The sequence below is a fragment of the Centrocercus urophasianus genome, unplaced genomic scaffold (genome assembly GCF_019232065.1).
Source record: "Centrocercus urophasianus isolate 14NV4802_14NV808 unplaced genomic scaffold, USGS_Curo_1.0 seq_27, whole genome shotgun sequence".
NCBI classification, from domain to species: domain Eukaryota; kingdom Metazoa; phylum Chordata; class Aves; order Galliformes; family Phasianidae; genus Centrocercus; species Centrocercus urophasianus.
The window spans coordinates 9,901,576-9,925,491 of NW_024884833.1; the positions used below are offsets into that span (position 1 = coordinate 9,901,576).

General features: G+C 33.5%; 1 protein-coding gene across 1 annotated transcript in view; it reads left to right on the forward strand.

Annotated features, from left to right (window-relative positions):
• The window catches only part of VPS13A (vacuolar protein sorting 13 homolog A), a 91,870-nt gene that overhangs the window by 23,905 nt on the left and 44,049 nt on the right, over positions 1-23,916 (forward strand). Inside the window, exons 17-38 of the mRNA XM_042826738.1 lie at positions 266-383; positions 2,947-3,085; positions 5,774-5,852; positions 6,991-7,163; positions 8,633-8,789; positions 9,048-9,127; positions 9,355-9,414; positions 9,493-9,649; positions 11,460-11,576; positions 11,770-11,873; positions 12,343-12,510; positions 13,189-13,496; positions 14,241-14,388; positions 15,156-15,303; positions 16,682-16,806; positions 17,664-17,833; positions 18,460-18,680; positions 19,779-20,011; positions 21,487-21,579; positions 22,077-22,433; positions 23,214-23,315; positions 23,739-23,897. Coding sequence (XP_042682672.1) covers positions 266-383; positions 2,947-3,085; positions 5,774-5,852; positions 6,991-7,163; positions 8,633-8,789; positions 9,048-9,127; positions 9,355-9,414; positions 9,493-9,649; positions 11,460-11,576; positions 11,770-11,873; positions 12,343-12,510; positions 13,189-13,496; positions 14,241-14,388; positions 15,156-15,303; positions 16,682-16,806; positions 17,664-17,833; positions 18,460-18,680; positions 19,779-20,011; positions 21,487-21,579; positions 22,077-22,433; positions 23,214-23,315; positions 23,739-23,897 — 3,416 coding nt within the window. The remainder of the gene's footprint in view (positions 1-265; positions 384-2,946; positions 3,086-5,773; positions 5,853-6,990; positions 7,164-8,632; positions 8,790-9,047; positions 9,128-9,354; positions 9,415-9,492; positions 9,650-11,459; positions 11,577-11,769; positions 11,874-12,342; positions 12,511-13,188; positions 13,497-14,240; positions 14,389-15,155; positions 15,304-16,681; positions 16,807-17,663; positions 17,834-18,459; positions 18,681-19,778; positions 20,012-21,486; positions 21,580-22,076; positions 22,434-23,213; positions 23,316-23,738; positions 23,898-23,916) is intronic.

The following is a 23,916-nucleotide window of genomic DNA, read 5'->3' on the forward strand; positions in this document are numbered from 1 at the left end:
CTTTGAGTACAATGAATGTTAAGAATTTAGCCCTTCGAAGCACCATTGTTTGGGTAGGTGTCTTGATGTGAATAATGGATGGCATTAAGTACTCCTGAGTGTCCTCATCCTTTGTAATATACATATGTTGAAGAGATGTAAAAGAGGCTATATGACATGAATGTTTAACAATATATATTAACATTAGATCGTTAAATCTGTAAAAATTGTAGTGAGAAGAAATACACTGGAATGTTTAAATCACAAGATTTCTCTGCTCTTCTAGATGAGAACTGGCAGGAGGCTCGCAAGCTGAAATACTCATCTCAACATATCTTGCAGCCTCTGGATGTGAAAGTGGAATTTGGTAGGGCTATGGTTGTCACTGATGCAAGAATGCCCAAGTAAGTCTTTTTCCTATTTTCAAATTTTACAGTAATTTAAATTTTTTAGGAGGGACTAAAAGAAAATCAAGTTAGCCTTTATTGAGAGAAGTAGAGAATAGATCTACAAAGTTGCCAGATATAGATGAGGAAGGATGTTATATAATTATACAACAAATATTTTACTAAATATACTAATGCTTGTTCTAATTCAGTCTGTCCTTCTGATTTCAGTCTTAATGGGAAATACTCAATTCTTAACATATAACTATGTTATAAACATCACAAAATAGTTTGAAAAGTAAAATGCTGTCTTATTCCTTTTCTTTCATTTAGATTATCCGTTAAGTTTGTTTATTTGTTGGAGATCACTTCTCTAGAAAACTTTTCTTAATGTATTGACTGTGTTCATAGGCTTTTGTAGAAAAAAAAAAAAAAAAAAGAGTAGTTCCTTAAGTTATCTCAGAAGGTGCATATCTGGATATCTAAGACCACTGAGTCAAAGGGGCAAAGATTAAATTTTTATTTTGGAAGAAGTATCTTCACTAATGCTGAAAATCATTCTTGACAGACTCATGAACCAGCACAGTGAATTCAAGATGATTTTGGTTTTTTTAGTCATTAATAAGAATCACTACCTTCTGCTACATCAAATTAGCTTATGCTCATTTCATTCTTATGTCTGTTAGAAATTCAGTAGTAGTTAGGCATTAAATGGCATGGAAATAGTCATAGACTGTTGTAGTTTTTAATTTTTTTAAACAAAGTGAAGAGGCAAACAATGAAATAAGAGGAATCTGAAGAATTTAGGATTTGTTTACTCAGAAAAAAAAAGTTAAAAATTGTCTACATTGGAAGTGCTGTGTATTGTGAACAGAGCATTGATTTTTATGGTAGTATGGTGCCATCTCCTGGAAAGCTGTGAGGCTAGTTTCTAAAATTTGATGCTTGAAATGATAAAATAACTTATTATTTCCCTCTATACCTTTTCTCTGCTTGATGGAGAAGGTGCAATAAGGGAAACAAAAAGGATGGGAAGCAAGCTTCAGTTGTCATTTCTGTGGTCATGTAAGAAACTGTTTTAATGTAGTTTTATAATTGGATTATAATGGCATGAAGTAGATTACAATGCATCTGCTCTTAGTGAGTGTCATATTGTATTACCACCTATCTGTCATGACTAGAAGATAAGTCTTTTGGTTGCTTATCTCTTTTAAAGATGATTCAAAAAAATTTTTCCATAATGAATATTATTTCTGTGTTTCATATTCTCATATGATCATTCACATGATAGCATGTGGTTTCTTCCCATGTCTAGAAATTTGAAAATTTTGCTTCTGCTGTTGAAGTGGTGTATTTTAGAAATCAGTTAGTGCTTCTTTCTGAGTGACTATTTTGTGTGCAAATGTTTGGCTGCAATAAGATATACCATAGTGAGCTATTGATCATAACTACTTTCTTAACCATAAACAAAAACAAAAAATCAGTCTAGCATATCGATACCAGGAGTTCATAAAGACTGATTTTTAAAAATATTTTAAATTTTCATTTTGTGCTTAATTCTGTCTCCAGATGGATTCTGTAGATTATGTTACAATAGTCTAACGTAACCTACCAGTCCTGGAATGACTAGGACAGCAGCTTTTTACCCAGTTGTGGAAGTTTTCTTTTCTTTAAGAGCTTCGCTGCTGCTGCTTCTTTCCTGAAGCTCTAGAAAAGCTTCATTTAAAAAAAAAAAAGTGAACTCAGATTACCATCTGTACAAGTATATCCTATTATGGTTGCATGATAAGCTTTTACATATTAGTTTTATATTTTACAGTCATTTGAAACTACAAATGTTTTATTTTTGGTTAATTTTTAACTCTCACAATTCAAACATATTAGTACTATGTTGATTGCTCTGCATATAACACTTCCTAGTTCTTTCCATGGAAACTACAACAGATACTATGAACGCAATAATACCATTAGATAGAGCAGATTCTCAGCTATTTAACTCTATTTTTCAACTTGACTATGCATTTTCACAGTCTATAAACAACAGTTTGCATAATACTGCTCTCATAAATATCTGCATCAGTGGAAGTGACCCACTGTTTCACAGCTTCTATGAGAGCATCATTGCTCAGAAAACATTGCCCATGCCGTCCAACTTTCTCTGTGCTCACATCCACTCTTCGGTCTCCATTAATATTCAGCAAGTGTTGATGAATGTTAGTGGGTGCCATTTTTTCCACACGGAAAACTTCAAATGCACACTTTTGTTTCATATGCACTTCCATGTCAGATGCCGTTTTGTCAGGCTGCCCTCTGCTGCCATCTGTTACATGGCAACAAAATGTCTCAATATTGGCAGGAAGGTTCAGCCTCTACTACTGTACCACCAAGTACCAGTGACAGGATGGGTAATGGCCTCAAGTTGTGTCATGGGAGGTACAGATTACATACTAGGAAAAATTTCTTCTCAGAGTGGTAATGCATTGTAATAGGCTGGCTAAGGAAGTCATGAAGTATATTTCAGAAGAAAATGAATATGAAATGTCAATGAAATGTTTTTCAATTTTCAATGATCGTCTAACAGGTTCAAGCTGTCTGGACAGTTGCCTTTACTATCTGTCCAAATATCAGACCAAAAGCTGAAAAGCATCTTGGAGCTAGTTGATAGCATTCCTAAAGCAGAAAGTACTCCTGCTACCAGCTCTCCACCAAAAATAACTGAGGTAAGGTTTTTAAAAGTTATTTCATTGATGTTAATTGGAAAAATAAATTTCTACATTTATCAGATGAGCAGAACGAAGTGGAGATCAAATATTTGTTTTGCACCTCTTGAAAGGTCATAACCAATTCTATGAAGTCATAGAAATTTTTCTTATTATCTAGTATGTGTTTATTATGATCTTTAGTTAATAGTTATTGAATAGCTGTCAAGTTGCTGTTTTGTTTTAAAAAATGTACAACTGATTAGTTCTTTTACTACTCTGGGAATTACTTTGTAATTCTGATTGGTCTTGAGTGTATGTGCTTACTTTAGTTGAATGTTAGTTCAATTTTACCTTCAAACTTACAAATGTTCTTTAGTATTACAGACTTTGGGTTCAGCTGTTTTGTTTTGAGAAAGAAATAGCTAAAACTTTGCAATTTTTAAAAGTCTGCAAATTTATATGAATGAGCAGCAGCTCAATTTTAAAACAAAAATAAAAAAAAAATAACACCTAACTGTGGGTAATGTTGGCTGAACAGTATTTGCTTAATGATGGTCTTATCTCTTAATCCTTTAATTTAGCTGACTTCACTGCCCCTCATAGCTTTCCTTTATTCAGTTAACACTCTTGTGTTAGGGTCAGTTCTGTCTTGTTTTTTTTGTAAGGGTTAGAAATGTGGAGTGAATTCTGCCCCTAATTCCTCACTTCCCTCCTTTAGTGAAAACATTTGGAATCAGTGTTTTATGTTTGTTTGTTTGTTTGAGTCAAAAAACTGCCAAGAGTGTATTTTAACTTTTGATATTCTTTAAGAATATTAGAAAATGAACTCAAAATCGCTACTTTTTATCATCACTCTAATCTGCATGATCTGGCTTTGTTTATATATTGTTAAGGCAGTCCTATTATGACATATCAATATCAAAGACAAAACTGGGCCATCTATGATTGTGTGATTTTTAAATACTACTTGCTACTACTGTTTAATCTTCTGTGTACTTGATTCTGAATGAATAATGGTTTACTTCGAGGGATATTTTTTTGGAGGTTATTTCAAAATTATCTTTCCATCTTCATATTATTATATAAATTATTCTACTTTTTTTTAATTATTTTTTTTTTTTTAATTTTTATTTTTATGACCACTGCTGTGACATCTGGTGTTGTTTCTCTGGCTTATATGTTGGCATAACATTCAATAGCAGTACATACACATGACTAGCCTTGCGTACCTATTGAAAATGTATGCAGAGTGAGCTTTGTAATTCCTGCAATCTTTTAAGTGGTAACATGAATATTCTAGCTAGATCTGACCTACTGTTTTATTCTTCATGTGCTATTGGTATCCTCAGTTAAAAGCTATGATAATCTCTGCTGTTTTGTACAACTAATCACTGAAAAAAAATTTCAAGAATAAGGGGTGTGAAACTTGAAATAGTAGAGGAATTGTTATTGCAGCGCGAAAAGAGGTGACACTTCTGAACAAATCTTTCTACAGTTTTGCACTTTTGAAGTTCTGCTTTGGTGTGAAAGACTTTTTCTATTATTTTGATACCGTGGAGTTAAGTCTTACAACCTATTCTCTCTTTACAAAGTCAGAGTCTTACAGATGAGACACAATTGCCAGACTCAATGCATGTATCATTCACAATACACTGAGTAAGGCTAAATTATGTAGGTTGAGGACTGGGAGGAAAGACTGGAAAGACAAAATGTGAAGAGTAAGATGAAAAATGGGGCATTGCTAATCTGTTGAAAACAGTGTTCCTTCAAAGATATGAATTTATTTGGCACAGCACTTCATTTCCGTAAGATACTGAGAGCTACTAAATGTACTAAAAAGTATGACTGGTCTTATGTATCAGAACTACTGTCCTCTGTACTATCAAGAGCCCAAAGTAATCAAGTGTGAGTGTACAAGCAGTGAACATGTCTTCCTTATTTTAATAGTCAGTGCAAGGTCCATCTATGCTAAGCATGTGGAACATGCAGAGGAGTGCTTTTTTAATGAACTCAAAACAGTGGTTCTACTTTCTAAGGCTCTATGTGAAATCTTGAGCAAACTGCTTGATTACCTTTTCTAACATTATTTTTTTTTCCTTTTCAGAAATAGAGAGAAGGTTCTTGTTTCTGTTTGTCCATGTAGAGGCAAAACAGTGACATTTCACATATTTTCAGTTACTTCTCTAGGTTGTAGGCAACTGTATCTAACAATTTCATACTGATAGAATTTGCTTCTCCAGATACACAAAGAAACTTGGCAACAAGTTCTGTCTGGTGTCCTGCTTTCTATAACTTTTTTTCTTATTAATACCACTAGTATTATGTGATTTTTATGAAGAGCAGCTAGTCTTTGGAGTTTCATTCTCTAATCTTGTGAGGTACTAGGTGTTATCTTTCCTGACTTATTGTGTGGTGTCTTCTTTTTGTTTATTTTATGATCTATGAGACGTGATGTTTGAATCTCTTCTCTTTGTTTTCAGATATATTCTTTCCGCAGCAATTTAATATGTAAAACCCACTGATTCTGCCTTTAGTCCTTATTCTTTCCCATCCTTTTAATTATTAATAACATGTTCTATTGCACTGTAAGACTGCATTGTAAAGTAAGACTAATTTCTTTGTAAGTTTTCTACACAGTAGCATATGTACATATATAGCATACATAAGGAATTCATGCAGAAAATGTTATGGTGTCTCTCATTTCAGGCTGCAATATCGCCTGTGCTTTCTGCACCACATTTATCACAGCTTCCTGTTCTGGATCTTCATTCATTTGCAGAGTCAGGTAATACAGTCTATTTTAAAGTCCAATTTAGCGAACAGTTCAAATTAAGTTTTTGAGTTCATATGTGATTCCGTGTCAGATGTGATTCTGTCAGGCTTCGTTGCACAGCAACAAAATGTAGCAGGATACTGGCAGCTAAGTTTGACCTCTACTGATGTACCACCAGCATCCACCTCTTGACATCATGGTCCAATAAAGTAGAATAGGAGGCACTACTTTTGAATTTGCCCTTTTAGTTTGCAAACAGTAGTAAAATTATCAACTAAGCAAATTGTTTCTGCTGCTATGTAATTACTTTATTCAGTGTCTGTACAGTGTGTGTACACATATGAAACTTCTTCACATTTCTTGTACGAGTTTTTTTAAACGCCCAAATATAAAGTGCCTCACTTCTTTAAATTAGAATGTGATGAGAGTGAATACTGCAGCAGTTAGTTTGATAAAGTAATAACCAGTTTGAGTGAATCAGCTTCGGTTTGTATATTATACTATGCATGCATCTGCGTGATCATTTTAAATGAGTCTTATTTTTCTACCATCTCCCAGACTACAGGAGATTTTTAAAGTGTAAAAGTTATCACTCCATGTCCTCTTTTCTTTTTTTCTTTTTTTTTTTTTTTAAGGAAAGATACTTGTTCCATGGGTGTCTTAAATTTCAATAATTATGTTTTCTAGGTGAAAGGAAAAAGGCTTATAAGCCCATCACTGTAATTTGTCATTGTAATACTTCCCTAATAAAGTCAAACCGATTAAAGATTTCGTAGTTCTTATTTCACTCAAACTGCATGAAACCAGTACTCATTTCAGGAGAAAGGCATATTAAGCTTTTAGTGCACACTGAAGACACTGTGGGACACTGTGCTTTTTCTGCATATCCAGTACTGATAGAATGCAGGCAAAGGAGTTGATGAGAAATTGTTGGTGATTTATGATTATATAGTGGGAGCTGTACATGTAAAAAGTTGTGGAGGCAGGAACAGAGACAATTATAGAAACATGCTTAGCTGGTTGCCAAGTGACAGGCAGGTGGTCTTCCCATACTTAAACATCTAAATATTTATAGATGCAAACATAAGAATCCTAGGTCATGGTGGTTATCTAAAATACTTATGTAACTTTGTTGTCAATTAATCTTTAGAATCAGAAGAAGAATTTTATGATGCTCTAAGCAGTCCTGTGGAAGATGTGCCATTTTTTGAAAGTCCATCTGGATCCCTCAAACGAGCTAGCAGCACAAGACGAAAAAAACTAAATAAACAAGAATCTTTGAAAAATATGACTGAACTCCAGCTGAGGTTTGAAGTAGCAGAGGTAAAATTATAATTTTCTCCAAAGCACACCTGAACTGTAGCTCTTCCTCTGTTGCTGCATTCATGAATTCCTGTTTGAAGGAGTATTGACTCCCTGCTTCTGTTCTGGAGCACTCAGAGTTTTGTTTTCTTCATCTTTGTCTGCGCTGTCTTGACTTGGACTTTGACTTAGCAGGACAAGGGGAAATGGTTTCAAGTTGAGGGAGGAAAGATTTAGATTGGATGTCAGGGGGAAGTTCTTTACAGAGAGAATGGTGAGGTGCTGGAACAGGCTGCCCAGAGAGGTTGAAGATGCCCCATCCCTGGAGGTGTCCAAGGCCAGATTGGATGGGGCCCTGGGCAGCCTGGTCTAGTATTAAATGGGGAGGTTGGTGGCCCTGCATGTGGCAGGGGGTTGGAGATTCATGATTCTTGAGGTCCCTTCCAACCCTGGCCATTCTGTGACTTAACTCCTTTAATTTCCAATTCATTTTGTCATTGAACTTCCTTTTCCTAACTATCAGCGGAAGGAGTGGGGGGAAGTAGTGTTGTACTCTATGCAGTTTTCTGGAGGTGCTTTGACATCTCTTGACAACTATTTTTCTCCGTATGCTGCTGAGGTCAGAAGGAAAGGCTCATTAAAGTTTTCTCTCATAGAAGTACCCTATTTTTTCCCTAATTTTCCTCAGTTTCTGTTGAACTCAAACATAAATTCACTATGATGTGTTTTCTTTTATGTATTATTCTCACATGTCCAGACTTGAAAAAGGAGTATTTTACCTAAAAGTAAGACATTTGTCTGCAAGACAACTGACTAAAGCAATTGGTCTAATGAAGAGTTGTGGTCTTATGACAAACATTGCTTCTTTAGACCATCTTGGCTATGGCAATATAATTGCTGCTGTACAAGAAAACTATAAAAAATCATCAAATTTTACAAATTCCATTTTAGTGTAAGGTTTACACTAAAGAAAGGCTTTAATGTAACTAGCATGTTGTCTTAGGCACTACATTTATAAATATATATATATATATATAAAAAATTGAAGATTAGTATATTTTACATGACAATAAGATTTTAAGAGCTAGTCTAAGATGCCATACTTCACATTCTTCTCTTCTAGAAACATTTCTAGCATTTCATAATTTCTGAGAAAGTGATACCAACATGAATCTGTTAAGAATCGCTTCTCTCTCCATTTGTTGGCTTTTTTTGTTTAAAACTGTCAGATTTGGTTCCAGTTTTTCTTATTTGCAGAGAATGTTATATGGAAAGGAAGATTGCATGTCTTTATATTACACATATGCACATTTGAAGATTTTCTTAAAATAGCAGAAAACTGTATTCTATCAGTTCTCCTTGTTGAACTCTTTTTTTTAGATCATTTTCTACATAAAGTTTAATGATCAACATGCCTATCAGTAAAATGTATGTAAATAGGTGATAATAAATGGATAATTCCTTAAAATTGTTAATGTATTTTTTCATAGGTCTTAATAAAATTATGCCGTCTTACTGACAATACTGAGACTCCAGTGCTGCAGCTTGAGGTTGTAGGGTTAGGCACTGAACTTAAATTAAGAACATTTGACATGACTGCAAGTGCTTTCCTGCATGAAATTTGTCTACTGTGTCCAGAGTATATGGGTAAGTGTTTATGTACTAATAAAAAAAAAAAAAAAAAAGATTCGTAAATAACCAACACTGAGAAAGTGTCTTTAGAAAGCCTAGAGGACATGGTTTTGTCAGCTGAGGAAAATTCATGCGCTGATTAAAGGTAAGAGGGGAAAGAAATGAAAAGAATAATTCCACTAATAGTTTGGTAATTTGAGTGTTTAAAAGATTTCTAGATAACTTATAAATCTCTTTAGGAAAAAAGTAATGCATGTTTTTCTCTTTTTTAAGATGATAATGAGAAACCAGTTTACTTAGTTACTACTTTGGATAATGTAGAAGATGATCTTCTCACTCTGGAGTATACAAAGGTGGGAAAACAGCAGACTACTTTCTTGAATCATAAATAAATTGCAAACTACAGTATTTCTGAGAATTTTTTTTTCCTTACCTACTCATTTCTTAATATATTGAGTGTTGTACACATAAATCATTCTAGTCCCTAAACAGATTAACTTGAGTATCATGAGTTGTAAATTGAAATTTAAAAACCTCTCCTGCTTATTTCACCTGTTTATCTGTATGTTTGGTGAAATAGGCTGATATTAATGGACCAGAATTGAAGACTGCCTATCAGAACGTTCTACAGAAAATAAAGGTATGATATCCTTTTTAAAATGTAATAAAATGTTCCTAAAACAGGAGTACATTGGATAAACATAATTTATTCTTTCAGGTAAACTTTTCATCTCTTGATGTTCATTTGCATACTGAGACTCTCTTGAATGCTGTGAACTATCTGAATAGTCTTCTACCCAAACAAGAAACTAAAGTTGCAGAAGAGCCGGTCCACGAAAAAACAGAGGATAAAAAGGATGTTCTTAAAAAATTAAGTACGTTTCTTTATTCTTTCTTGGGTCTTTTTGCTCCTTTCTCTTCCTTCTTTTAAGCAAGGGGAAAAAAAAAAAACGTATTTTCTGTCTTTTTAAACTTGTCAGAAACTTTTGACATGAGAAATTTTGTTTTAAGTTATTCTTACTTATCCACAGCTTTTTCTAATTTTGTTGGTGATAACAGGTCAGCAGTGTTACAGACTAGCAATACTATACTGTTATTCCTTGGCTGGAAGAGTGTAGTGGAGGAAAAAAAAAAATTAATTAATTAAAGAAGATAGATGCTTTAGCCGTTTACACTTTCTGAGAAGGAAGAAGTACTAAGCATATTTCTTAAATTTCTTAATTTCACTTAGTTCTGAGAATCTGTATTAAATAGCTAACTGATAATTATTGCATTTCCAGTGGTGTTCTGACATATGATTTTTGCATTGCAGTGCGTACACATAAAAGATTCTTTCAAAAAGCAGGGAAGTAAAGAATTGGTTGAGTTAGAAAAACATAGCATGAACATAAAAACTTTTGCTCATGAGTGTATTCTAGGCAACGTTGTACTTCCTCAGTAGTTTAACTTCATGACTTTTCACACCATCTTTTTTTCCCATTATAAAAATATTTAAGCTTACTGGGAGATTTAAAATTTTTGCTATGAGTTGCTCTTAATATCACTTAATATCAGTTGATGAGATTGTGATGGTAAATATTAGACAAAGAAAAGGCAATCTTTTGGGCGCACATCATTTCATGGAGTTTGCATAATTGTTTCCCATGTGCCGTCAAATGAAATTAGCTTTGTTAATGGTTTAAGCATTGTTAAAGGGGAGGTAATAATGATCTCTGGCAAAACAAGATATTAACATAACAAAAGGAAAATGAGCTTTGTAATATTTATTTTTTGAGGGAAGCAGGCAAAGAGAATACTTGCCTTAGGAGAGATGAGAGTTCAGTTGGAGTGGAATGTGAGGAAAAGCAGTAATAAAGTCATACAGTATCTGTCAGCTGATGGTTTAGTGATTATTTCACCAACCAACTAGTTAAAACGTCTATTTTCTCAGCTAATTCCTTGAAGGTGTTTTGTAGGACTCTATTGAATAACAAAATAGATAGAAAAGGTGTAAAAACAAACAAAAAAAATTCTTCCATTTAACTGTATTTTTGTTATTTCTGTGTAAGATTGTTTTAATTTGTGATGGTTTTTAATTTCAGTTATGCCAAGACATGCTTGGATACAAGGTACATTTGTGTACACAAGGTGTTCTGCAAACTTAAAAGTTCCGTTCTGTGACTTACTAAGCTGTGAACAGAAGATACAGCACTTCTCTATCTTTGAACCATTTTGCAATGCAAGCAAATACTGAATTGCTTGTAGTTTTATAAAACTATTGCAGGCAAGATTAAATCATTATCATCCTTACAAAAATCTTTCTATAGAGATCCTGTAGTTCAACTGCTTGGTCACTCCAGAACTGAACTAAAGTTAACACGTATTTCTGAGGGCATTGTCCAAATGTCTCTTGAACAGACATGGGGCATCAATCACCGCTCTAGGAAGTCCATTCCAGCGTTTGCCCTTATTCATGTTAAAAATGTTAGTAGGCATAGCTAAAATCTGAAAAGACTTGTAAGGGACAGGAACAAAGTAGTTTTTCTTAGCACATTCTCCTCCTCTCCTTGCTACTGTGAGTGCTGTATGTTTTCCCAACACTGTAGACCTACTAGCATTTTGAAAATGGGTATTAAATTTTACATCTTCTCCTCCTCCTTCAAGAATTCTCTTTTGTTTTTTTTTTTTTTTTTTAATTTTCTACAGCATCAAAAAAATCAAAGTACGAAGATGTTATCGACATCAATATAATGGCAGATTTAACCTGTTTGAGTGTCTTTATTAGAGAGAAAAAACACAGAATAGCTGAAATTCACATCGAAGGTAGGAACAAAACTTAAATCACAGAGGTATAAAACTGTATTTGTGGAGGAGCCTGTACATTTTCATAGAATCATAGAATCATAGAATCACCAAGGTTGGAAAAGACCTAAAAGATCACCCAGTCCAACCGTTCAACTATTCCCAATAGCTCCTACTATTTTGTGTTCTTTATTATTATTATTTTTTTTTGCAGGTCTGGATAGCCAAGTGATCATGAAAAAAACGGCAACAGAAATAACTGCAAAACTGAAGAACATTGTTATTGTGGATTCTGATGAGATGGCACTGTATAACAAGGTATACATTTCCATGAATCACTGATTTCTGACTGATTTATAAATGCAAAATTGAAATTTGTGAAATTTTTGTTTGGGAATTTCTGTTTTTGAAACATCCCTGCAGCCTGTATCTGCAATGGAAATGAACGTTATTGTTAAAAATTCCCAATAGACATAAAAAATAGTTTTGTTCGCTATAAGGAAATTTATTTGTCTCTTTAGCCAGTAAGAGCTACACCAAAATTGATTTTGTGGAACCTTGATTTCTGATTACTCATTAAGTTCAATCAATATAATTATTAATTATGAGATTCTAAATCAATATTTTTAGCTATTTCAGAATTTTTTTTTTTTTTTTTTGTTCCATTTATTGTTATGATATATAAATTAAAAATGTCTTCAAAGTGCGAGTTGCTAGCTTTTACACTACAATTTGTATTCTCTAGCTAAGTTTTTACATTGAAGATGCTCTATTTTTTCTTCCTCAGGCTCTTTATATCACAGGAAAGGAAGTCTTTAACTTCAAAATGATATCTTATGTAAATGCTACAGATGGTATTGCATACACAAATATGGATGTTGTTGACAATCGTGTTTACTTAACTGTTGGTTGTATTCAAGTAGTCTTTGTGAACAAATTCTTTTCTTCTATTTTGGTGAGTTAAATTTTCCATTTGCAATTTTTTAACATGGAAATGCCATTGCCAAGGCTATAGAATGATAAAGCATCCAACATGGGATAGCGTCCATTTGTGTAAGAATTCTTACATAATCTTGTAAAACCTTTGTTGGAACTGTCTTTGGGTTATCAACTTCACTCTAGTTTTATACAGTGGATGCCTAAGCAACAATATCTGCTAGTATTGTTAGGCTTCTATTTCTTTAAGTGATATAGCAACTTGGAGATATACATACTGTTCAGGGTTGTTTAGTTTTGGAAAATAAGTATTAAGGCATGAAAATAAATGCCTCTTCCATAAACTCTGTCAACTAAATCTATCCTTTGTACTCCGAAAGTGTAAATAAAACATCATACAAGTCTAGTTGTAGGGTAATGTCTGTTGCCATCTGATTTACGAAATATTTAATATTGATATTTATTTTTATATAGACATACTGTATATTGTATTTTTGAAAGATGATTTCATTATCTGATGATAATATAATTGATATAATATGATTATCCTGGGAAGGAATTCAGAAAAACTGTAGCAAAAATCTATCTTAACATGATTTGCTATTTAAAATAGAGTGGTTTTATATTTTTATGTAAAATTCTAAGATAAAAATACTATGATAAACCTCACAATTTCTGTTTGTTTTTTTTTTTCTAGGCTTTTATAAATAATTTTCAAGCTGCCAAGGAAGCTCTTACTGAGGCAACAGTTCAAGCAGCAGAGAAAGCAGCTACAGGTGTGAAAGAGCTAGCAGAGCATAGTTCTCGTTTGGCACTAGATATCAATATTAAAGCACCTGTTGTGATAATTCCACAATCAGCAGTTTCTGCAAATGTCCTGGTGGCTGATCTTGGTCTAATCACTGTAAAGAACCGATTCTTTATTGCTAAAACAAAGACTCGATATAATCTCCCACCTGTTGTTGACTCTATGACGGTGAAATTGAGTGAACTGAAGTTATACAGGTAACGTAGCATACACATTTATCAAATTCATGTAGTTTTTGTGGGACATTTTAGTAGAAGAGCTTTGAGAATTTGTTATTAAAATAATTAACGATGGGCTGTTGCTGAATGCACAATTATCTCGAAATACAGCGCCAAATAGTAAAGATTTTGTAAAAACAAACAAACAAACAAAAAACCAACCAAACAAAAAACCCGAAACAAACAAATCAGAAATTATGATTTGGGAGAAATAGCAGTCTACACATTGAATAATAGACTTATGAATTATTCACTGCATTGAGAAGGTTAAGCCTGTTTACAAATGGCTATTTTGATGATGCTGGGTTTCTTTAAAAGCTGTACTAAGCAGGAAAGAAATTAAACCAGATGGATGTAATAAATAAATAAATAGAAAATGAGACTTAACACAGGGAATAAAGAGCAGAAGAGAAAGAGGAAGGAGATTTTCAAACAAAGTTTTAAGAGTGAATGGTTTACTCTTCAGTGAAGACCTGTGAGGAGATCATAACATGCAAGGAGTTAGTATGCTACATGCCTGGACATATGCCTGAAAACTCCTCCCTGCCAAGAAAGCATGTTTAATTGATGGAATAAAGCCTTATCTAGAAATTTGAAGTGTAGTGCACTCAATTATTTTTAGACTGGCTTACAGTACTCCTAAATAAGATGAGGAAAATGACTGTCTGTATGAATATGTAAATACAACGTGTCAAGATGACAAAATTTCGTTTCTCTTTGCAGATCATGCTATGAGCAGAATTCTTTGCAAACTGAAGTAGAGCTGCTGCAACCTCTCAATCTGGAAGTAGCTGTTGAACGAAATTTATCTGCTGCATGGTATAATGAGGTTCCTGATATTGAAATATCTGGACGACTCAAGCCTATGAATGTAAGCAGTTAGTTTTGAAAACAGCTGCTGAAATGCCTGTGCAAGATAGATATTGTCCTGTCCATAAAAGCCTATAATCCCTAGGTTATTATTTGGTCTAAGGACACATAGGAAGAATTGGATTTTGTCATTTCATATGGAGATAGGAAAGTTCTGTTCTGTTCTGATCTAAGAACTGTAATCTGTGACGCTGCAGACAGATTTTCTGCTATTGCTATTGTCAGATAAAAATGACTATGCTTTTATAGCCTTGTTTTATGTGTTTCCATCTTTGTAGGATGAAAAAGCATGAATTTATTAGTCTGTTAATCTCACGGTCATCTTCAGAATTCACACCTACAACAAGCTTCAATCTGAGTTAAGGACATGCTCATTTAGATTAAGAATCATAAGATGTAAAGCATGTCAGCTGAAGGAAGAAACCAATTTGCTAAATTTAAAAAAAAAAAAAAAAAGTAGTAACTTACTGTAAAGTACCTTGTGACTACATACATTTAACAGTTTTGAGCAACTTTCTGTCAAACTGTGAATGCCTTCTAACATTTAATTTTTAAAATGCAGAAAAAAAATAGTGGGAAGAAACAAAATAATATATGAATAACTTTTGATTTCTAGAATTTACATTAAGGAATTATATGGATTTGAGAAATATTTTACTTGGTTCTTAAATTTGGTTTATTTATATCTTTTAAAAACTTAGATTTCAGTTATCAAAAGTTTAATGGAAAGAGATGTTCTGAGTTCAATAACAATATCTTTTTTTTAAGCTAATACTCAGTCAGGAGGACATTACAACAATACTGAGGACACTTAATGAAAATATAGGTGAAAGCTCAGGTGCATCACCACCTTCTCAAGAACTGAAAGATACAACCAGTCGCAGTGATATCCGCAGTACTTCAGAGCACTCTGCAGGTAATATTTTGTATAATTGAGTGCTGATTAGCATTTTTTCATGTTTCTTTTAACTTTTGCTTTCTATCAGATTTACCTTTATGAAAAGGTAAGATTGAGTTGTTTGTAATAGAAAGCCTTTATTAACTGAACGCTGTGTTTTGAAATATACCCAGCCAGTAGGAGCACCGGACTACTGTAGTAAGTCTTGGACAATATAGTACTTTTATGTAAGGACTGTCTTGTTTTTCTGGCAGTAATGCAGTGAGCACATAAAATTTGGTGTTGGTAGAATCCCACTTTGGGAAACTTGTTCAATTAGTCTTTTTTTCTGTGTAACCTGATTCTGTTGCCAGTAGTATTTTTAAACTGTATGTCTTTTCATGATTGTAGAACAGAACAAAAATAGTCCAGTTGGAGGGGACCTATAAAGACTGTCTAGTCAGACTGCCTGGCTTTTTCAGGGATAACCAGAAGTTAAAGCATATCATGCAGCATATTGTCCAAAAGCCTCTTGAATACTGACAGCCATGAGGCATCTACCACCTCACTAGGAAACTTATTTCAGTGTTTAACTACATGCACAACAAAGAAATGTTCCCTGAAGTTCACTCTGAACTTCCTCTAGTGATTCAGCTTTTTGCCTCTTGTGTGTCTACTCATTGGTGACAAGGAGGAAGAGATTGATAGCTCCCTCTCCACTTCTCCTCCTCTTTGTAGAGTGCAGTAAGGTCGTCTCTCAGACTCTCTTTCTGTCCTCCTTTTCTTGAACAATCTGAGTGCCCACAGCCTCTTCTCACGGTATGTGCCTTCCAGTCATGTTGCCTTTCTCTGGACGCCTTTGAATAACTTAACATCCTTCTTATATTCTGGGGCCAAAACCCACACACAGTCTGCACCAATGCTAAATTTAGCAGAAGAATTGCCTCTTTTGGCTAGGTGGATATATTGTGCGAAATGCATCCCAGAATGCTGTTTACCCTCCAGGCTGCCATGGCACTCTGATGATCTATGTCGACCCTAATTATGACATTGCTACAGTTGTCCCTATTGAGTAGGCATAACTGACCATAAATTGCTCAGCACATACTCAAGAACGAAGCAAATAGGGTTCAGAAATTGTTCTGTGAATTGTTATGTGCACAACAGAGTATAACATTAAGGGAGGTTTTACATCTTTGTCTTAAAATAATCAAGATTGCACATGGAAATCACAAAAAGAGTGTTTTCTCAAACGTATGTGACTTTGCCAACAAGAATTGGATTGGATTTAATTGAAGTGTGGAAGGATAGGGAAGCTGTAATCTCTTCTAGTCGTTTTTGAGAATATATTTTTTTTCTTATTTGCTGTCAGCAAATAAGTTCTTAAATATTGAAGTGTTCTTCTGATTTTTGAAAGGTGTAACTGTTGTGACATCAGCTGTGGTGGAATTGCATTCACCTGTGAAAATAAAAACAACACTAAAACTGGATTTCAGATTCGACTCTTTGACTTTAGTGTTATATAACTCAAATTCCAAACAGGTAAGTATAATTTTGACTGCATGGAACAAAAAATATGTGTAGAGTCTTTTAAATTAATAACATAGTAGTTTAATTTGTTTGCAGAGAGAGTGATTTCCAGCAGTAGTAACAAACAAAATATAAATATTATTTTAATTAATTTTATTAATTATTTTAATTACCTGTCAAGATAGAGAATAAAAAAATCGTAGTATATCGTATCTAGAAGCTTCTGTATCTTAAAACTTAACAAAAGCTCATCTTGATAGAAAGAATTTATGGGGAAGAAAAAAAAGAGGGATATCCAGGCTTTCTTCTATTTATACATTCATGTGTGAACATATTAGTCAACTTGTAGAGAGAGACATTTAGAATTTGTGTCTTAATATGAACACCTGTGGCTTCTTCTTGGTTTAAATTTATAAAATTTGTCAGCAAATGTCTGACTAGAAGTTTGTTAGTAATTTATTGTAAGCTTGTAGTGTGTTATACTGGAGCTTGAAGGCTTCTCCTTATCTGGCTATACAGTGTGTTTTTGCATAGGACAAACTTAATTTCTCACATTTGACATTTTTACGTCTACTTTGTAGTTTTAACCTAAAATGGCAAACTATCTGAAATTGTGTATGACAGTTCTACTTTCTCTTAAACATCTCCCCTTCCTTAATGTAATCTTGCTCTAGCAATCCAGTAGAAAAGTAAAGCTTTGTTTATATGGAGCCTTCTCAGTATATTATTGATTTTTTTTTTTTTCTCTTTCGATTTACTAGTGAGTTCATTTAAATTGTTAGAATTCTTATCGAATAAATAAAGCAGTGTATGTAACTTCCATTTCCTGTAAGCAGACATACAAATGTACTTTCATTTCATTTAAACAGGGTACAAATTTGTATCAGAGAGATGACCTTTTGAAGCTTGCGGAGTTTAAGTTACTGTTGATGTCAGCCGCTGTGAAAATGTTGTCAGATGGCTCAATGAATGCTTCAGTCAAGTTAGCAAACTGTTCATTAGATGATGAAAGACAGGCAATCCACAAGGCTACACCGAGGTCTGTGTTTCAATATGAAATACTATTTAACTGGAGTTTTCCAGAGAGCTGCAAATATCTGTGATCTGTATCTAGTGTTCTGCTAAATAAGCAGTTTTTTAATAAGGATAGTCCTTTATGTATGCACTACAGTTTCTGTGCACATGAACAAGACCTGTGTCCTTTTGGCCGTTTGTTCCCCACAGTGTTTGTGAGGCAGCAATATAAGTGCTATAAATGAAATTTAGATATGAAGTAGCTCAGTGCAGGTGGAAACAACTTCTACTTTCGTATTTAATAAAGCAGTGGGGAAATAATACTAAGATTTACTTGATGAAGAGTGATAAGTAAACTGTAACGCATATGTTGGCAAGTAATTGTGATGGTTTGATTTCATTTTGGTCTGTTAAAGTTATAAACTTCTTTAATCACCAGTATATAGGAGCCCTGTCATTTTTGAAGTTTTATAGAATTTATGTTGATATTGATTGGATTATTCTTTAAAGCATTGATTACGCTATGAAGTTTTCAGTATTACTTTTTACATTCAGTCCTTTTGCAGCTGGAGTGAGAACCTAGAGTATCTTTCAGTTATTTGTGGATGTTTTCTTATTGTCTTGCTGAATGCTGTCTTAATGGACTTTCAGGATGATGGAAATGAAGCATGGATTTGAAAAGAAAGTTATGATGGATATAAGCTATAAGCAGGGGAGAGATGGCACAGTTCTTGATGTGATTGTTCAAGAGATATATCTTTGTGCAAGCATGGAATTTCTACTTACAGTTGCAGATATATTCCTAAAAGCTAATGCAGAAAGTGCTGCTGCACAGAGGAATCTCAGGCAGTCCTTACCTTTAAAAGAGCAAGGTATGTGCTGGAAATAGTGTAAAAAAAATTATATTTAAATATCCAGTTACTTTCAGTATTTATGACACTCTTAAAATTATTATATTCTTTTCATGTTATTTCCATTATTTATATGCTTTTTTTAACCGTTAGTGTTTCCTTCTTTGCAATAAAGAAATTGTTTCATGTCTCTCAGCCTTTACTTATAAATGAAGTTCTGCCTTCCCAAAAATAGGAACAACTGAAAATATGTTACATGCTACAATAAGGTGAAAATGACAGTTAGATTTGATAGCCCCTAAATTTGTTTGTCTTAGCATTCTCAATGAATGGTTGAATTCTGCCCAACAGCTACCCAGAAATGTTGTCATTTCATTTGTCCATTGATTTGCTCTTCTCTATACATCAGAGGAAAAATTTTTAGCTTGAGTAAACAATTTAGAGTCCAACACTATAAAGAGTGTATCTGACATTAGAAATAATCGTTAGAGAACCAGAGCTGGTAATGGGATTTTTATGCTTCTGCGCCTCAGAAAATTCAAATCAAATCTACAAAGCTAGTCATCGTTGATTTTATTTTCCTGTACCATAAACATCTGAGTCCACCTCAGCTAGGACTGCTGAGATTACTTAGTAGATGATCAAAATCTAAACAAATCAAGAAGTCTTACCTGAAAGTATGCTGGCATCACAAATCATACACTGAGTTTTACTTAACCCTGCATTACTGTGCAATATAAGAATGTGTATCTTGCTTCTGCGCAGAGTAGAAAATGTCTAGCATTTTTGTAAGTTCATATAGTAGCTGGCGGATATGGGTATTTAGTAAAGCTGTTGCATTTGCCAGTTTCATAGACAAAATCAGAGGTGATGCCTTTGGTCTTTTTGGAGTCTTTTGTTCTATCTGAAAGTAGTTATAGCTTTAGAGGTTTTATGTCTACATAAATGAATCTAGGAACATATCAAAAGCAGGAAATCTACATGCTTTCTGATGCCAACCTTAGCAGATCTTGCCAGTAAATCTTTAAAACAGTTCTAATGTTATAAATAAAAAAGAGATGTATGTAACAACTGTTTAAGCTTTGAACAATTGACCTAATTGAATTTCTGTTTTTGAAGCACCTCTGCAGCCTGTTTCTATGATGGAAATGAACATTATTGTTAAAAATCCAGAAATTGTGTTTGTGGCTGATTTAACAAGAAGTGATGCTCCTGCTTTGGTAGTTACAGCACAGTGTGAGATCTTCATTAAAAATAGCCCTGAAAGGTACAGCATGACAGCTGCTGTTAAAGAGATACAAGTGAAAGCGTGCCCATTTCTTCCAGAAAAAAGGAAAGGGAATGTAACTACGGTAAGTTTAAAAACATCCAGTTTGTATTTAAAAGGCACTGTGTAACTTATGCTACTAGAATATAAGTTATTTCTGAAGTTTTATATTATGTATACATGAATAAAATTCTGTGTTTGGGTTATATTGTTGCTTTTGTTCTGTTTTGTGTGATCGGACAAAAAAAAAATCTTATCTTAACATGTAGCTTTGAGATTTCTTTCAATGACAAGGTCAAAATTAAGATCCAAGAGGACAAAAAATGCTATTTATTTCTTACATCCTGTGTAAGCCAAATGACTAGCCGTTTGCAAGAATACTGTGTTTTAAATGCTACATAGCCAGTTTGGAATTTCAGTCTGAAACTTTCCATTAAATTACTATGTGAGTGTATACCAAGGAGTTGCAGACAGAATGGAAAGTTTCTGATTGTGATTCTGATAATTTTATGAACAGCTTACTGTAGATGATTCATAAAATTGTCAGAGAACTAGAAATTCAAATGACATTCCACTGTCTTTAGTCAAGAAAGGGAACATCTGACGTGATGTTTTATGAAGATGACGAAGTTCAGGAGATTTGTAGTAACGTGAAGTTTTTATAATTCCTAAACTCTGGGGACACGTGGTGGATTTTTTTCTTCTTATAAATAGATTTTATCACATGAGATGTGAAAACTAACCCCTGCTTTAAGAGTAGCACAGTGTAATGAGGTTCTTTTCCTGCATTTCTCACATGTGCTTTAGAATATAATATTTTCATTTCTTGTTGTACCACAAAAAATAAAGTGATGAATTTGAGCAACAATAGATAAAATAATGATGCAAACAAAAAGTGTTAAATCAAACTCAATTGGTAAAACTAATTCAGGGTATTTCTGTGTTAGCAGCATCTGATTTAGATACGGATAGAGATGTTGGGAAATATCATAAAAGTAGCATTCCTGGAAATTTATATTTTTCAGTCACTTATTGTCTCAGGTAATTGATTTGGGAGCAAATTTTGCTGTGAATACAATATTAGCAGAATCTAACTACATCTGCTTATTTATTAATCACACAGAGCTGTGAGTTTTGTTAATATTGATAGATGGGAATATGCAAAGGCTGATTATAAAGTCAAGCTGGAACTGAATATGATTGAAAAAGTCATTTACTTATTTGATATGTTGTTACTTTGTGTCAAGTCTGATTCTCCTCAAAATTCACAAACATGATATGCACGGAGTATTTGAAGACATCTGCAGACTTTACCTAAATAAAGACATTGCTGCAGTGTGACATATTTTGCTGTAACTGATATTTGGTATTTTACTGAGGTTATATTTCTGATGCTTGTTTTTCTTTACACTGGAACACGTTTCACATATTGTTCAGATTACTTTTAATTTTGAAGAACAGGCAATATATTTTCACTGTTCTTGATGTGTGGTATTTAAAATTATATGGTTTTTAATTTTTTTTCTCAACATATATTTTTTACTCTTTTTTACTCTGTAGGTATTACAGCCTTGCGACTTCTTCTTTGAAATGAAACAGACTGGTAATAATCCACAGTCAGCTGATCTAATGATTAAATCCCTGACAGTAAAAGTAAGTAGAATTTTATTTTAATTCTACTCCTTCCTGCTCAGATGGCTTCGAAGTTACGTGTGAGATATGTCTCTTTAAAAACGTAAAAACTAAAAATCAGGAATGAGTGAAGTGGTAAATTGTTTCTGTTTTTCATCAGATCACTTTGCTGCTTTAGCATGTAAAAACAAATAAAATTGATGAACAACCAGTAAGTTGTAGTGTCCAAGTTTTGCAAGAGTGTGTGATGTGCTGACTTTGCATCTGAAGCATTCATATATGGCACTGGATAATGTAGTTTTGAAAGATCTTGTCTGGCAAAAAGGTGGGGTTGAAAATATGAACAGATCAAAATATAGCCTGTGGAAAGAAATGTGTTTTGAAATGTGAGGAAAGAGATCTGTAGAAAACATAACTATTTTGTTAAGGTAATTGATTGATTGTTTTGTCTGAAAGTTGCTGACTTTTCTTCCTGTGCTAGCTTCTGATTTCCTATTATTCCAACTTCTTATTTGTAGGTTTCACCAATAATCATAAATACGGTAATAACGATTACCTCCGCCCTTTATCGAACTGCAGAAACAACAGAAGAAGAGATTAGTGAAATTCCTCCGGGCTTGTGGAATATGAAAGACTTAAAAGATCTAAAATTGTGGTTTCTTGAAGAGTCAAATGAAAGTGAAGACACAAATCCAATCACTGAACTGGTTCCCACAGGGCAGTTACTGAAAATGAGTATAGAATCTGTTGTTCTTACACTTGAAGCTGGGGTTGGGCACCGAACTGTACCAATGCTCTTAGCCAAGTCCTCATTTCTAGGAGAAGTCAAGAACTGGAGTACCCTCATCAACCTACATTCTCAGCTTGAGCTAGAGGTGAGAAATTCTAGATAAGGAAAAAATTTTCTTAATATATTACCTCATTATATTATTTAGAAAATAAAAGAAAAATGATCTGTATATTTGATGATTGAACTCTCGAAGACACCCAGTGTAGGAGCAGGAGAGGAATAAGATGCTGAAGTAGTGAAAGCAGAAAATCTAATACATTAGATTTATTGTATTAATGGCAGTGACTGATGTCCTACAGTCTCACATTTATACTCTATATAGTTTCTCAAATACCTATTGTGACAGTATTAAGTTTTGAAGAACCATAGGCTAAAACTCATGAACAATGTTAAATTAAGATTGCTACAGAGTATATTAATGTGTCCTACTTTCAAATGTTACGTGGTATCAGTATCCTATGTGAGTCTTCCAAACTGGCTGTTTGTAAAAATGTAAATGTAAAATTAAGTAGCTCTTGTAGGTAGATTCTTCCTTATTTTATAGAGCTTTAGGCTTTCAGTACCTAGAATTTAAACTAAAATTATATTTTAAGTGATAGAGCATATAAAACCTTCTTGCAAAGAGAACTTATAGTAGAGACTTAGATGCATCATTTATTTCATTATGTATTTTCTTCATTTCATGAAGGGAGCTAACTAAAAGTCTAACCTGACTTTGTTGTTGTTGTTGTTGTTGTTGTTGTTGTTGTTCTGAAGAAATTAATATAACTGTAAATCAGAATTTTATGTTCCTTAAAATATATGTAGATCTTCCAGTATTTTAAATAGTGTGTAATTTCCTAACTGACATTTGCATTTCCCATAGGTGCACTATTTTAATGAGATGTTTGGAGTTTGGGAACCTTTACTTGAGCCACTAGAAATAGAGAAGACTGACTTATTTAAACCATGGGTTCTTGAAATCAAGGTATGTTTTCCAAAGCTTAACTCTGGGAAAATCTTTCATTTAAATTATTTTTTGGGGAAAATAAACTAAGCAACAAACAAGCAATCATAACTCTTCACCTGTTAGCAGTGAGACTATGTCAATTCTGGTCTCAGAGTAGATAAGTATATTACTAAGGAAAAGGGATGAAAAATGATCTATTTAGTACTGTTACTGGAATTTCATTCACATCTGAGATCTGTTCTTTGCCTATTGCCTTCTTTTCTTCTTTATTCCTTCTCTTTTCTTGTTTTAACTTGAAAGTAGAAATATGAATGAAATAGGAATATCAGTACAGAGCATAGAAGTGGGAAGAAGAGAGGAAATAAAAAGTCATGAGATGAAACTTCCTCTGTAGAAAAAATGATCAGATAAGAATTCTTAAAAAAGTATATCTTCTTTCAGATGAAGAAGAAAGCTAAAAAAGCATTAGTTGAATCAGATGCAGAAGAAGAAAACTATAAAGTTCCAGAATATAAAACAGTAATAAGCGTTTCCTCAAAAGACCAGCTGAATATTACTTTATCCAAATGTGGACTGCAAATGTTGAGTAACTTGGGAACGGTAAGAAAGATAACTTTAC